We start from the raw sequence: 16,874 nt of genomic DNA, 5'->3' as shown, positions 1-16,874 counted from the left end.
AGACCAGCTATGCGCAGCGTAGCGGAGGCCCTGCAATGGTCGCGTAGTCTGGAGTGGGTCCACCAAGAAGGAGCTTAGAATGTACATATTTATCGTGGCCTTGCATGCGATGATCGAAGCGTAGTATCCGTACTACGCTTCGGTCGTCGCCGACGAACTACTACGAAGCCGTGCGAGGCGGAGTAATCTGCTGCACATACAGTGCTGGTTTGAATTTTTGTCGTGGCCGCAAACCGATCTCAACAGTAACCCGCAATATAAGTAATTCTGCAGAAATGAAAGATGCCAATACCCTATCAATATATTGTTGTCCTCAATTCGCTCATTCAACTAAAAACATATCCCTCACAAATCACTATTCAAGGTCACGTTTTCACGAATAGCACTTTCTTAAGTACGCTTTCTGAAATATAACCATTATTTTCAGAAGGCAAGTTTAAAAAAAAATATTGGGCTATGATATGCCATAATAATCCCATTCTTACATGTAATGGAGTATGGCTAGTTTTGTTTTCCGATATTGTAAAATTCGACCAAATTTGCCGTTTTGGCTCTACTACTAATATTACAGTGTTCAGTGGGTCACTTGCTTACAAATTTCTTGTTAATTACAAACGTGCCCAGATCGTGCTTAAGATATCAAGTCTATTGCAGATTTGGGATGTTGCATTCGCGTTCAACCGCGCACGGAAATTTTGAGTAGAGCGCTTAATATTAGGTCGAGACACCCGCTTGATCTTGCATACGAAAAGAAGGTACGTCTACATATAGACGGTACTCAGTTATGATTGAACATTCAGGCGCTATTGAGGCAGCGTGTAGTCAAAGAGTTGTAGCTACACCCCGCTACAGTCTGGAATCAATTGTTTTTTCCAGCCAGGTCTGCAGATATAATTTTTCCTTGACAGGTTTCATAGCCACCATGTCTGGGGTCTGTGAAAAGAGGGCTCTAATTCTGCCTATAGAGGATATATTAGGTAGTAATTCTACTAAAAATTCTCTGCTCTGCTCTATCAGAGCAGTCTTCATCCTTCCCTTAGATTTGTGTCATACTAAGTTCTTTTCAATTTTATTATATGTTATGGAGCTACCTTCACTAAATAGATATAAGGAGTCATCTGTGTTGACCGATAGGGACAAATATCACTACATGTAGTTGCTTTGTACCCGGCTAAATCAGGTATTAATAGGGCCCAATTTCGTTAGACTATTAAAAAAAAGACTATTAACACCTTGCGTCCGGACGGTACTTGCCCAGAGCGCGTAAGCGCATGTCGTAAGATACGGTATATCAATGTTACTACGTATTTGTATGGGTGCACTTTTTGACGTGAGGTTAGGTGCATTAATTTTCAACAGGTTTTTCTTTCAATGTCGTAACTCTGACGGGATTCAGCGACAGTATTGCCTGCTCAATGTCGTAACTGACTGCAAGTGCAGTCAACAGATGGCTAAATTGCTTCACAGGCAGTCCACTTAAATCAAGAAACGCAAGGACGAAGGTACGATGGTTCAAGAAGCTGTGTATTTGAAACAAATCACTAATCAACTGACACGCAACCAAGCTCACTTGTCATCACTACCATTCTCGTTGTCACCACCGTTGCCGTCGTCGCTGCCAGCATCGTGCCCAAGTCGAAGTTCCCGTCGCGTCTTCTTTCTTTGGCCAGCTTTCTGGCCGGGGCCGACGGAGCACAATGCGCTTCCCTAAGTTTGGTGGGATAGCTTGCCCGGCGTCGAAGTCATCATGCCAGATATCATAGCATGTCTTCGCAGCGCCCTTGTATTCCCGTCGAATACGGTTGCACAACCAGCATTTCGCATTATCAACGGAGCAGCGCTCGCAAAAGAACGTTGTTGCGAAGGACTTCTTCTTTTCAGTACGCAAGAGCGCGCAGACCTTGCACGATCTCTGCCGGCGTTTCTGGGCCCCAGTAACGGTAACCCAATCTTCAGACTGCTGCAGCGCGTGCGTGAGGCGTACTGGGGTGCGCTGGCGCTTTTGGCTCGCAGGAGGCGGTGTTGCCTCCACTCCAGCAAAATCTTCGGCTTTGAGTTGGAGAAGTTGATTTTGAAGGACGCAAAACCACTCTGAGCGCTTCATAGCAGCCATCCCCTTGATCTTGGCCCCCTCTTTGTGCGTAAGATACGCATTTACCATGACCATGTCCAGCAAACCTAAGAATAGGCTCTTATAATATTTCGTGAACCTCGTCGACATTTGCAGTGAATACGACTGGAGACGGAGTTGATCGTGGACATCAACTCCGCTCATCCAGTTCTGGTAGTCATTTACAGCAGAGGGGCACGGCACTCGAACCGCACCGATACGTTTTATTTTTCGCTCAATTGTCGACGCCGCCATAATGGAGCCCGTACAGAGATAATAGACGGGCTTCCGGTCCCACCAAACACAGGAAATCATGGTCGGGATGGCGATAGAGCGAGAGAACGAGAATGTACCGTGGGTTATGCTCACTGGGCGTGTCTTGCTCGTAGCCCTGAGATTCGGGTTGAATCCAAGCCGATTAGTCATGATCGTGCCAATAACATACACCTTCATACTCAGGAGCTCAATCGCAAGGAGCACGGACGAGTAGTAGCGATCGATCACGACGGTATGCCACTTGTGACGAGACTGGGCGAGAACAATCTTCGAATTCCGGACCACGGCTGCAGCTCCAGTCTTTAAGTCAACTGAGGTGTCAGGTCCATCAGCAGATGCACGCTTACCCACATAAACTTCGAACCTAGATAGTTACGACATTCACTGTTGTCAGGCAAACACAAAGTAGATAGTTACGACATACAAATTTTAAACGTACCTGTGGCAGTATGCCGTCTGCGCGTCACAGACCATAAATAGTTTGGACCCGTAGCGGTGAGGCTTGTCGGCCATGAACATCCGGGTCGTATTCCGCTTCGACGTGGACGGCAGTATACCCTCATCAAACGAAAAAATAGCAGAAAGAGACCACCCCAGCAAAAAGCGCTCTTGGACCTTGTCAACAACGGGGCGAAGTTTCCAGAGTTTATCGTTACCGTGGTCAATCGTGTTGTCTACGAAGTGCAAGTCTCGCATGATACTCTGGCACCTGTCACGCGTCATGAACCGCCCGAAAAGACCGGCGGGAACAGCCTTGTCTTCCACCATACTCCAGTGCGCACCAAATCGTTTCTTTTGAGGGCAGAGCATCCGTGCAACGAGGAGTCCAACAACGTGAAGAATCTCGTGTGTAGAGTATGCTGCCTTAGCCTTCAAACGACGTGTAATCTGCTTGATCATTTCACGCCGAAGGTCAGTCTGCCGTGCCTGAATGTTACGGGCGCGCTTGCCAGCTTGCTGTAGACCATATCGGTTCGTTTCAGCCGCGATAGAAACCCACAGAGACTTCGGCATGAAATAAAAGAAGGTGAGGATTGGCGATCTCCATAATTGCAGCAGGTCGGGCACAGGCCTTGCTTCTTCGGTGCCCAGTCCAGGGTACGCAGCAGCATCTGTCTCGTACTCCGAAGACACTGGCGTCCACTGCATTCCTCGTAGTGTCTGCTCTCTCTCCGTTGCAGCGGTTCTGCTAAGTGCGTTATTGCCCACCTGTAGTGCCGCAATGAAAGCCTTGTCCATTTCAACTGCGTCACTGTCGGACAGGACGTCGTCATCTTCCTCGGACATCCCGGCTCCGGAATCGCTGTTAATATCACTCATGCCGTCGTCGTCGCTATCACCCGAGCTGTAGTTCTCGTAGTCACTCGGCTTCTCCCCATCCAGCAAAACATTCACGTCCTCTTTGCCTGATAACGGCGTAAGTGTCCGTCGTCGAGGTTGAGATGCAGCGGCTTCTTCTTCGTCTACATCACCCTCGCTCTCTAATCGAGAAGCCTCCAAAAGTAAATGCAGTCCAGCAGCGGCCTCGCGGGCACCTCCGTCTTGTAGATCTCCTGAGGATAGATTGAATGCTCTGCTCACTGCAGTCTGCGACAGCTCGATGTCATCCTCACTTGGGGTGCCGAACATTCGATCAATGGTATGCTGCGAAAGAAGGACACTCGTGTCGACCTGGGAAGGCCGAACGACGTCTTCTCCCTCGTGTTGTTGCTCTTCACCACTACTACCAGCTCCTGCTTGGTCTAGTTCCCCACCTCCTTCATCTCGGACTTGAGCATCAGCATCCGCCTCTTCCAGCAAGCCACTGTCGAATGCGTAGTCCACGACTGATTTCTCCCCCACGAAGACGTGCGTGTTGTCAGGACTCGAGTAGCTCCACTCAGTCTGGAGGCCACTCGGACGCTTGGACTTCCACCCCGCCGCCCGAAGCTGCCGCCATAAGTGGCCAAAGTCAATATCGTGTGTAGCGGCAGCCGGCACGGCGGGCTTCTCGCGTCGACTATTCCGTATGCGCACCATCCAGCAAAATGTCGAATGAGTGGCTGTTCACGACGTGGCTGACCCCCTTCCCCTGGCCTGGTTTTGACTTGTAGCAAAATGACCTCTCGCAGATTATATTTTTGTGGTAACTTGATTAAAGTATTGAAAAAACTTTTCCGAGCCATTTGCTAATGACCTTCGTGCAATGTCGTAATATACGACGTGACAAAAATAATATGTCGTCTTATACGACGTTCGTAAGCAAGGTGTTAAATAAAAAGGGCATCTCCACCTCCATTTCAGGCGGTAGGAAGCTAAAAAATGACAAATGCGGTCGATTTATTGGGCATTCTAGTCAAATTACATATAAATATACCAGCTCTAGGCTGATCGACCAATTAACGCCTTCAACGATCGTAATATGCAGCTTAATACACACGATGGTGAACTTTGGCATAAACACCGAGCCTCTACGACTGTGTTCCTTCTCTGCACTGTAAGCGAAGTGGTCGTTGACAAACCGACCATGTTTCTCCTTGTGATAGATGAGCATTCGCGATATAAGTGGGCGTATTTACTGCGGACTAAAGCGGATGCATATGAGCACGTCGGGACATGATACTGAAAGTGGGCAAACAGCCCAGGTAATACGGGTTGGTGACGCTCCATGGTGATGGCGGGGGGTGATTTTACCAGCAATGAGCTCACAGCTTTCTGTGCTAGTCAAGGCGTGACACTGCAGTATAAAAAGAGTGATAGTCCTGAAGATTGTTGTGCGAGGAAATGTTTTTATTCTGGCTTGCATACGCTCAACGCTGAAGGCAGCAGAGCTACTTAATGTGCTATTGGGCGGGTCGCTCCTGTATGCAATTGACACGCTAAATGTGTGCCCGTCGAGTTCACCGAATGGAGAAGCTCTCATGAGGTGCTGTAGAATCAGAGGCCAGTCCATCGCATAATGCAGACGCGGGTAAGCTCCATTCTCAACCGGCTCATGCGGTCGCATGCGATTAAATAGAGGATTATCATTGGGTAAGAACCAATGAAGAGCTAGGTGGTCGCTTGCAGCGTTAAAAAAAAGGCTGTTGCGTGTCGCATGCGGTGATATCGCCACATAAAGCGGCTAGGCACAACATGAGGACGGAGCCAATCAAATCACTCTCGGCTTCAACATGCGCAGTTGAAGCTACTTTCCAAATCCCAACTTTAGCCACGTTTCCGTCCAACGAGAGGGGAGAGTTCTGTGCTGTTGTTCTGCCTGCGCTTGCTGCCACTGTCGCCGACGAGGAGTATTCAAGTGGCAGCATAATAATTGTAGTTCGACATCGCATCAACCCGTTTGCTCATGCTGAACGTTTTCTATTAGAAGGAGAGTTCTAGCAGTATTACCGCATGGGCTGCGCGGGTTCCGAAAGACTTCTCTCTTTGGTCGGCCCAAGACTTTCCGTAGATCCTCTTCAATCTTTGCGGCGTGGTCTAGGTGGGACCTCAATTTCTCCTGCTGGAATGCTGCTAGCGTGTATCAGTTGGTTGCATGGTGGTAGCTATCACAACATACGTGTAATTACGGGTACAGGTCGGGCCGGTTTTTATCGTGTAGTGCATGCTGATCAACGAAATTTCAAGAATTGCAAGCAACTAGCAATGAAATTCCCCCGTAGTAACGATGAATTGGAATCAAGTGCAGCTGATTTCAGATCTATTAGCACGGGTGGCGCAATGCCGGGTTGTATGGGAGCTTTAGATGGGTGGCTGTGCCCCACACGAGTGCCTCGCAGCTCTGAATGTGGACTTGTGGTTGACTTCTTTCCTGGACACTACCAAATATATGGTCTAAACGTGCATTCGTGTGCCGACCACAAATTTCGGTTTACCGCGATGGCCTGCCGCGCTCCCAGTGGTCGGAATTACTCTGTGGCTTTCTTGCAGTGGTCACTTAGCAAATTATTATCTAATATAAAGGGACCTTACTTTGTCGTTGCCGACAACGCGTACCCTCAGAGCCGAACGGTGCTGACACCGTTTAACATAGTCCTGCTTCAAGGCAGACCCGATCGCGACAACTACAACTTTTTTTAGCCAGTGTTGCATTCGAATAGAGATGGCATTTGGCCTACTCGTCAATAGGTGGAGGCTTCTTAAGAGACCATTATGTATGTCGCTGCGGAATACACCTCACGTCATCCATGGATGCGTGCGTTTGCCTAATTTTTGTATCGAGCAGAATGAATTGGAGAACCCGTGCCTTTCAACCAGATCAACAAAATCAATCCGACGCAAAGTGCGCACTTCGACCGAATGCTGCGACTTATCTTACACTCATACTGAGTACAAGACGGAAGGTGGCGAGATTGTGCAATAAATGGACGATGTGACGCGCAAAATTGTTGTACAGTACATCGCAACTAAAGAACTGCATCGCCCGCGGCTCAATATTGAACGCCACACTAAAAAGAAAAAAAAGTCAACCAAAGAACTACATCACCCTCATGTTCTCATTGAATGCAGCACTATAGAGGAAAAAAATCGTTATGTATTGTATTATAAACGTTCTTGCTACAGCACCACGCTTTGGAGCTTCTAATCCGTTTTTTGCCGCTCTAATAAGAGTAGTTTGCGATCTTACTGTAGATGCATTCATCGCCACTATTCACGAGCTCTTTGTCAATATCTCCCAACTATCTGCGAATATCACCAAGCAGGAAAAGTATGTGTGTTCTCTCTTGCACCTTAACACTAGTCGAAGACCGGGCATGCTCCCCTTCAATACGTCGATCATCGACGTACGCTCGAAAAGCTGCAGCCAGCTCCGAGGAATCGTTTGATTTTCGCTGCTTGCAATTACTTTTTGTCGTTTCAAAGTTGTGCAACTGCGAAGACGCCTCTAACGCGTCAAATTCATCTTCAACAAATTTCCCCCCACGAGCAAAGTTTATCAGGTCGGGTTAAATCTGAAAAGAAGAATCAAACATATATAATAAGAACGTATCTTTGCTTAATGAAATGAGATATTTTGACGTACATTCAACCATTTGCGTAGAAAAAAGACAGCTCCGTTTTTGTTTACAAAGTTTGGAAAGTCGTTTTCATTCTGGCCCGAAGCAGTAAACCGTTCCTCCGCGGAGAAGTAGAGTCGAATACTTTTGACATGTCGTATAACTTCTTAGACGAGTGGGGTTTGACCACCGATGTATCTACACCTCCAAATAATTCATAGTCGAACATCAATTGATTTCGTTCATGATCGAGAGGGTACCTCTGTATGAAAAGTGGCTTACACATCCTGCCAGAAGCCGCTCTTTTCACGCAGCGTCCTGCTATCTACGTCCGCTCTCGGTGCAGTGTTACCTAAAACGAAAAAATAACGTTAAGTTCAGTCATAGATATTGCTCGTCAGACAAACATCGCAATTTATTTAGTATAACAAACCTGATTGACTGAATCGCGTGGCGAACTCGTCCGAAAATATTTTTTTATCAGCCTGTACATATAATAAGCTGACACTGCATTCTTGCCTGTTGGCTGCCCACCATCCCCTAATAGAAGGCCGTCGTATGCCTGCTTCGCAGCGTCATGACGCAAAAGTATTGAACTACGCTCACCCTTCCGCAAGCCAGCCTTTAGCTTAAGGCCCCTCTTGGCACACTCTTTCCGAATCGCATCCGCTGACCAGCTCTCATAATCCACCAGAGAAGATCGCGAATCCACTGTGTCACTGTCATCTGAGCTATCCACCATTTTTAGCAATCTATCTGCTGGGTTTTCTGACCGGATAGGGTTTTCTTGTTGCTGTTGCACTGTGTAGACAGCTTGTATTTGATTATGATTTGGTGCTAGGACAGGCATTGTTGGTACAGGACTCAAAATCACGAATCTACCCGGTGGGATATGGGGCGTTAGTGCACCTCGAGTTGCTTCACCTTCTGGTGTCTGTATGCTATTGCTTTGTATCCGATGTTAGCGGTTTTGTAAGACCCTACAGCTCTCTTCTTTATCCTTACGTACCTTAAGATGCCTCCAGTCCACGAGCTTTGAGGTCGTCTCTTCAAGAGATATTTTCCACAAATGACAAGATCTATTATATACCAGCTGCTTAAGATGGATTTTTCGCGCTGCATAACCGCTCTCAACCGACACCACCTCACGGAACAAAATTGGGCGATGCGGTGCGGTGCGGTCGGTTGGGAATGCGCCTAAGGACGTGCATTCTGCTCGGGTATGCGGCGGATAAGAAGGTCTACAAACCCATCGATGTGAAGACAGGAGCTGTCATCACTGCGCGTGATGACAGCATTCGATTTCCGAAAGCTTTTGTAGTTGAGAGTAGCTACGTTGTGAAGCTGCTCCAAGATACGTTTTTTTCGTGGAGATCACGAGCTACCAGGAAATGCACCCGTTGTAAGAAACAAGCCAAGAATGTGCACGTACATGTCCAACGCAGGTAGAGGCACTGCACCTTTTATAATTGCGAATGATGCGTCCAGTGTGGACGTAAGTTGTGCTGATACTCAGACCACAACGGACAGTGTATGTCGTGTGAACTCGATGGGAAAACGCGTTGAGCTTGATAATGTATCTATCGCTCGCAGCGTGCGTGCGGAAGGAACTAGACACCTTCTCATTTCGCGGCTACCGCTTGTTTGGAGCCGCACGTGCATGCGAAGCGCAAACAGAAGCAGAAGCAGAAGCCATCCGTTCGGTTGAGAGACTATGTTGTTCATAGCGCGTGTTTGTGATGACGGTGACGTGTCGACTCCGTACAAACAAACTAGAGCGTCACGTCAGGGAAGCAAATGGCTTCAGGTTATTAAAGAAGTACTGGAGTCACTCAGGGATCATGCTACATAGAAATTAGTGCCGCGTACTGACTTTGAAGGCCGGCCCCAGCAATAACCTGTCGCTGGGTTTACGCTGTAAAACGAAACGAACGTGGAGAAATCACCGGTTTATATTCCGGCTTGTAATCCACGGCTTCAAGCAGATGTACTTGGAGCCGTATGCTCCTGTAATATGCTTTGACACGATCTCTATTACGTTCTACAATGTGGAATGGTTACACCTTAGTACGACGTGAAGACTGCCTTCCTCTATTAACACCTCGATGAGGTGGTGGACATGGAGCAGCCACAAGGGCTTCAAAGTGTATGTTTGCCGGTTGCTACGAAGTTTGTACGCAATCCCCCGATGTGTGGAGCCGCAAGCTGTACAGCGCGTTGCAGCGGCTTAAATTTTCCAGCCTTGATTCAGACTATGGTCTGAATGTACCAAAATGGGAGAATCGGGAGAGATAAAGGTGCTGTTAACGATCTAGTATGTAGACGATTTGTAGCTGCGTGTACCACTTGAGCTGTGTCGCAGCGCTGCACGGCTGCTAGCTCAGCAGCTCGGCATGGCTGAACTCGGCCTGGTGAAATAACTATTAGGTGTGTAGATACGGATTGATCTGACAAGATGCGGGTGGCATACCGTCAGTGACGACAACGTGTACAGGATGTACTAAAGATGTTTAATATGGAAGCGTGCAATGGCTGCACGGCTACTGAAGCATCTCCGCAACAGCTGCGAGTATCCACAGACCAGCATATCATCCCCTATCGAGAACTAGAGGGAGCGCTACAGTCTTGCTTTCGCCGTCCGGAACTTAGGCAATTTCCGTAGCAGTTATACTTACGCGCACTAGTTTATGGCAAAACGTGTGCTCCGTTACCTGGCTCATACAGCTGACTATAAGCTCGCTAACGATGCTGGTGGAGGCTCACGGGTGGTGCTGACCTGCTTTACGATGCAGACTATTCGAATGACATTGAAGATTGAAAAAGCATAAGTTGCTACGCTACGATGTTGGAAGGTAGCGTCGTTTTGTATACGTCCCATAAGCAAGATATCAGTGTCCAGATTACTACGAAAGCAGCATATGTAGCAATGAACGAGGGCACCAAGTATCTTGTGGATGTTGGGGCTGTGTGTGCAGTTACGCTGGAACGTGGAGGGCCTGGGTTGCTAGGTGATAATCGTGGAAGTATATATCTGGCTGTCAAGCCTGGCAAGCATTCAAAGACGAAGCGCATCAAGAGCAATACCATTTTGTGCGCCATCTCGCTGAGGTGAAGCGCCTTGCGACGGAGCATGTCGGAACGAATGACACGGTTGCAGATGTGACGACCAAGGCACTGGATCGTGTCAAACTCGATCGCAGTCGAGAGATGCTCAAATTCCTACCTTTTTTTCGAAGAGTAGATGAACAATAAGTTGGAGCTCGCCTGTAGTCGATAGTAGTAATTAGCTGTGATCATAACGATTAGCATGGACTAGCTACTTCCTGATGTGATGTAGGTCTGTTGGCATAAGCTGCTAGCATTAACACGACCAGTGCTAATGCATCGATGCTCGAGTGGGAGTGGGGGGTATTATGTCTGTGGGATCGCCACAGCCGTGATCCAACGCGTGGTCAGCTGTAGAGCAGGGCTTATGATTGTGAAGTTTACAGTAACCAGTCGTTTTTACCTGGCGCCTTCATATACTTGTGGAGGCCACAACCAACGCCGCACGGCACTTCTCGTTTGAAGGTCCGGGTCCTCCTGCTAGACATTCGCCCTGCAATTGTCCTGGCTAAGAATTATATGGTGTCTACAAGAAACAACACGTATCGGTCTAAACAGGGACAACGTTGACCTTACTAACGCCACATCGATGAAGGAAGGCGCATCGGGTGATGACGTTTTTGCTCAGCTAAAGGCGAACGAGTCCATCGATCCGCTTAGGCTCTACAAGCGCTATGCCATTGCGTCTGATAATCACATCGTCAACACGTTTGGATCTGGTTATTACGACCCCACGGAGCTCATCGATAAGAGCGCTAGCACGATGGAAAAGATGGCGAGAGCTCAGATTTGGGCGGCATAACGTAGTTCGGACCACTATGTGAGGGCGTTTTTGGGCCTGGCGAGGCCGGGCGAAAGACAGCTTCAGCAAAAAAACATATTAACAGTTTTACTTGCGGATGGGTGGTGATTCAAGGAGATGAAACCAGCTGCTACATGTAGAGAAGAACTTTGCTGAACACGGGAAAACGGATGTGTGATATTTTGTACCGTCACAAATACATTCTTTTTACTTTATGATCTACATGTATTACAGGTATTACAAATCCTTTTAAGTGTGGAGAGTAGCTTGTAGACAATGCAATTTACACTTTTTAGCTGGGAGTGTAGACAGGCCTTATCCCTGAAATTAGAGGTGGAACGTGAAGCCGTTTTCCTCGCTTCTGTACGAAACTGGATGTACAACATGAATAAATGTATGTCGTTTAAGATCCGTGTGTGTATCACTCAGGCTCAAACCCAGGGGCAGACATGGCTTAACCCTTTTCGGCTCTGTAGGAAGGATATTTGGGAGTTTAGGCTGGGTGCATCTCAAACCCTAAATAAAAGTAATATTTGATGTTTTTGTCCAGTCACTCCGTCATCAATGTTTCGTTACAATCTTCTGTACCAGATGTGACGTTTACGTTCATCGTAAACATTTTGTTAGGGAGTAGAGTCTGCACCAGATGTGATGTTTACATTCATCGTAAACATTTTGTTAGGAAGTAGAGACTACCACTAGTAGTGGCTCTCACGGTTAGAAGGTATGAAGGTTTCGTATGCGAATCAAATCAAACCTTCATCGTTCAACTGTGAGCAGCGTGTGCAGGTTTTACTGACAGTCGCATCGAGTGACTTCATTGTAAGTGAGCGCTGAAGGTGAGAATGGGACGATCTCTACGAGCAGCGCTGCTGCTGCATCTACATCACTCAGCTCTAAGCTATCTGCTTTGTGACCAGAGAAGCGAGAACGACGAAGACGAAGACGATATTTTCTACTGCGCGATAGTCTCCAGCCGCTATCTGGGTCGTTCAGACGTCGTCAAAACTGGGAAATGGAGCCCTGAACGGATATTTCTGCTTGATGCCGTTCGTGCTCGCCGCGACCTACGCATGAGCAAACAGACCTTCGTGTTTTTGCTGGGACGCATCGAGGCCCACACTGCCTTCGCTCGAGTACCCGGCAAGCAGCAACAAGCTCCTGTCCAACTTCAGCTGGAGGGTTTTCTCTTCGCGCTGCAGGACTTGACGATTCATCGCATTGCGCAGCATTTTGGCATTGGGGAAGGTAAGCTTACAACTACAGGCGTCTTAGTGGCATTGCTAACTATTCTATTACGATGGTGTGTCCAAAAGGTTCTGTTTATAAATGTAGGGACCGAATGACTAGTGCAATTCTTTCCATTGAGCTGGGGTTTCTTCGCTGGCCGGCTGGTGTCTGCATCGTGACGGTAGTGTTGGACCTAGTGTAAAGCTGTCCATTCAGCACAGCAGCATTCGGCTCTAGCACAAACGGGGGGACCAAGCTGTGTCTCGAACCAAAGATTTCGTCCATCTCGTAGAAGTACTTGCATTTCTTGAGTAGCATGTCTGTCGATGTAGCAACATCAATTGACCAACAAAACAAAAAAGCTTGGCAAGCAAACGCACCTTTGATAGACGTAGGATCAGTAGTTTTCAAACCAAACCCAGAGCGACTGAGTTTAGTCTTGTAGCTTTTGTAGGTGCTTTCGAGGTCCGTGCATTTGGTCTTAACTTGCGTTGCTGACTTCTGCGGGAGCAATGTAAGAGCAGCTTCGTAGAGCTTCGACTTAACTCCTTTCGTGTACTCATCTAAATGTGTAGACAAGTAATCGAGAAGAGCATATTCTTCCTCAGCACTCCACCTTTTGTTAACCACTTTGGCAGAATGAAATACTAAAGTTGGTGGTCGCGATGTTGTTGTGCCACAACCAATCAAATCAAACCTTCTCCTAGTCGTTTGCACCAATAACATGAAACCCTCACTTCTTTACCAAACCTACCGAGTTTTCCGAGTAGGTTTTAGGACAGGAAGGTTTGATGTGATTGGCAGTTCAAACCTACCTGCCAACGGTGAGAACCACTACTATTTGGGACTGCATTTCTCCTCAACAGGGTATCAATGAGCATTTTTCAATTTTATCTTCTTCACCAGAGTCGGCAATGAGCCCACTACAATACCACCATCTGCGAGACAACGCAATCGGTCCAGTGATGCAACGTTGAAACCAACCTAATTTCGGTGTTTTCTTACATTTGACCGATCGAGGTATTCATTCGCTTTTGTTATTGAGAATGGTCGAGAGGCAAGGAGGGGTTGTTGTGTGGGGTCATCAAGTCTGCAATCAAGACCTGTTCCAGAATTACATACAAGCAGACACCACACCTGACGACGAGGCTAAAAAAACCTCCACAGCGATAAAAGTTAGAAATGGCAATCAACGCAAATCTGGCGACGCCAAATAAACAACACGAGAGAGGCATCGATTAAGCTAACACCGATATTGACAGAAACAATATGATCGCATACCAAACCTCGAGAAAGACACGTGTCGACTACAAGAAGAGGTTCTACTGCTCAAGAACAAACGCTGCAGCGTATGCTAAAATCACCAGTGATAGATACCGCAACCTGGCTTCTAACGACCTTCCCTCCAGTGGACCAGATCTGTCACGGGGTCCAACTCCCCGTTCATTTGGATTTTGCTCAATCTACAATGGCACCTGATGTGGTCCATAACTCAGGCGTCAGAGCAGAACCAATGATACGTAGCTGGCCAAACTGGTTCGAAGGCGTCGAGCTCAAGCTTGATCGTCTAGAAAAAAAAGTGTCGATGGCTCCAATGTCGCCACTTCAATTACTTGTGTCACAATTAACGAGATCAAGGCGCAGCACGTGTTTCCTCAGATACACGGTAGTGATGCTACCATCCGCATTCGAAGATCAAAATTGATATAAAAGCTTATTGGTCATGGTATTGTCATGCACGGGGAGATACGTTTTCTGGGTATAGTGCGTATGGTCGCAAAGTCGGTCACTCGGATTTCTAACGCCGATACTTCGGCTGCTCGGCAACGTTTTTTATCTGTGAGAACTCTTTTGTTCGTCCAGATTTTCGATAGATTGTTAAAGTGTTAAAGGGTTAGCCACTCAATAGTTCGAGTTAATTTAAAACCTTTTCAATAAACATATTTTAATCATACTGGACATAAAACTGTACTTGTCCAGTGGACAAGTATACAGTATCCATGTGACATGCACCGCACACGCAGATCATCTACGTCATCATGCACCGGCTCGCGATGAATTATCCTAATCCACCGCCAGTGCTTGTCAGTTAAAAAAAGCTTTATCCATATTTGCTATCCTGTCAAAAACAATATAATAAGCTCTTTCACTCAGACGACGAATTCAGTGATCTCACCGGGTTTTTGGAAGCATTTAGTAAATAGTAGCGTTCTTCCTCCATGCCTATTAGCTTGGTATGGCGGTATTGCTGCAATACCTGTTGTGGCATTAAGTACCTGTTTTTTTTCATTGGGTACAGGTACTATTTAAATAGTACAAGGACCAAATCTTTAGCCTTTCTAAAAATAATTCCCGAGCGGAACAAGTCGGTTTTTCCCTGATTTAAGTTAATCCCAATCATGTAATGTGGCATTGCCACCCAACCAACGTGCATGGACATCATCATTTTGCGATTGGGTCTCAAGTCACCACTCGTCCATCCAAGGCAGTTATGCGCTTTCACTGTACCATCTTGCTGGCTATATTAGCCTTCCTTGACTCTACATGCAGAGCGGCTCTCAGTAGCCCTACGATGGAGCGCCTTAATGTTGCGGGCAATAATGCGGCTCTCTCCAGAAGATTTTTAAGGTCTACCGGTAGCAACATTGGAGGTATGGCCGCGGAAGAGAGATCTGCCTTGTCGAAGATCGCTGGTGGTGTAGCGAAAATTAGCCCATCCGGCCACGACATTGCAAACAAAATGTGGTTGAAACTTCGGACGAATCCTGAGGTTGTGTTCAAAGAGTTAAAGCTCGGAAAGACTGGCGTAAAGCTCGACAAAATAACCCAGCTTTCTTGCGGTGGGTGAAGTATGTGGATATGTACAATGCTAGGAGAGGGGCTGTTTGGTTCGCGGACGGCAGGATCTTCGATATACTGCACAAGACGAAGCCGGAAGCAGAGCTAAGTGCACTTTTCCACTCTCTTCGACAAGTAAAAGGAATGACAGGTTTTGCTGACGAGATGCAGAGACTTTTGGTTCTACGTTCGTCGGCCGGTCGCAACAGGATCAGCGAAATGTGGCTGAAATCCGATGTGGATCCAGCGACAGTTTTTAAAATTCTGCTGCTTGATGACGCTAGACTCGGCATTGACGATGCACTGTTCCTTCACTGGCTCAGATACTGCAAAACCTACAGAACCAAAGTCGGAGGCAGTTTAAGTACTGACTTGGAGACGCTACTAGCCGCACATCCATTAAAAATGGAGGAACAACTGGCAGCAACCTTCCAGCTGATGAATGGGTGTCCCGGATTTACAGAAACTAGCCCAGAAAATGCAGAACTACCTGTTCCAGAGGTGGGTGAGCAAGGACTTATCGCCGGAGTTAATTTCGAAACAGTTGGCGATCCCGGTGTTCCGAATGTTCTGAAACTACCAAAGACGGATCACAGATACAAGACAATGGAAGCGTATACCTTGTGGTAGGCAGGACGCTGGGGAGGGGACTCTGCCATTGGCAAAGTGAAGAAGCTGTTTGACGATGGCCGCCCCGAAGATGCACTCGAAGCTGCTCACAAAGCTTTGATATCCTAAGCCGTAATGTACGCCACCAGCGAAAGTATGGAAGTACGAGGGGAAACTTGTCAAATAATCGCTTAGTACTGTGGCTTAGGCATACATATCTTTTACGGTCAGCAACAAATTTACATTGAACATGGTTCACCAAAACAGGTAAACCATTTCGGAAATGGTTACATCAATTTTCGACGAAACTGAAATATCGTGCTGGTTCAACAAAGACTCCTGTGCGGATAGTTAGTTATATACAGCGTCACCAACGCATTCACACAATATTCTCGGCTTATAGATTAGAGGAGATCAGTGTGAAATCCAGAATGTCCAAGTGATTTAGAATCAGTTTGCTTAGTCAAGACGCCATCACCGCCATGCATCATCACATCTTCGACGTTCGAGACAATTTGGCGTCTGAAATGCGAGTAAAGTACGCTTTTGCCCCATGAAGCTCCGTAGAGTTGTAGTATTCAATTATGGGGATGCCACAAATGAGCGAAAAAATATGAGCCAAGTTGATCACCATTCTATTAAGTACTCTGAATCAGCCAGCTAACGAAGTGGTGCGATTCATCCAGCTTCGTTATCGACCTGGATCGTGGGTGAGATGTCGATAACTATCTCTGCATCTTGTCAGCAGGATGTTTCATGGTTGAAAGAGTAGTTTTTCTGTTTTGAATCCTGCAACAATAACAATCAAGAGGTCAGAAAACTTGAGTTTCGTCCTGAATCGAAACACGTAGTGGACCGCTTGATGAAGACGCTTGTCTGTGTTGCTTGAAGACTCAAAGTACTATGTTGTGGAGGCCAAGCCTTGGAG

At 47.0% G+C, this 16,874-nt stretch overlaps 1 protein-coding gene across 1 annotated transcript; it reads left to right on the top strand.

Annotated features, from left to right (window-relative positions):
- Nucleotides 1-14,990: 14,990 nt before the first annotated feature.
- PITG_01904 (secreted RxLR effector peptide protein, putative) lies at nucleotides 14,991-15,347 on the top strand (the record flags this gene model as incomplete). The annotated part of the gene is made up of 1 exon (XM_002908452.1): nucleotides 14,991-15,347. One exon carries the CDS (start codon nucleotides 14,991-14,993, stop codon nucleotides 15,345-15,347), a length of 357 nt encoding a protein of 118 aa, XP_002908498.1.
- Nucleotides 15,348-16,874: the final 1,527 nt, after the last annotated feature.

This window comes from Phytophthora infestans, genomic scaffold (genome assembly GCF_000142945.1).
Source record: "Phytophthora infestans T30-4 supercont1.2 genomic scaffold, whole genome shotgun sequence".
NCBI lineage: Eukaryota > Oomycota > Peronosporomycetes > Peronosporales > Peronosporaceae > Phytophthora > Phytophthora infestans.
Note: the sequence above shows the minus strand (reverse complement) of the source record. Positions and strands in the feature narration are given on the sequence as shown.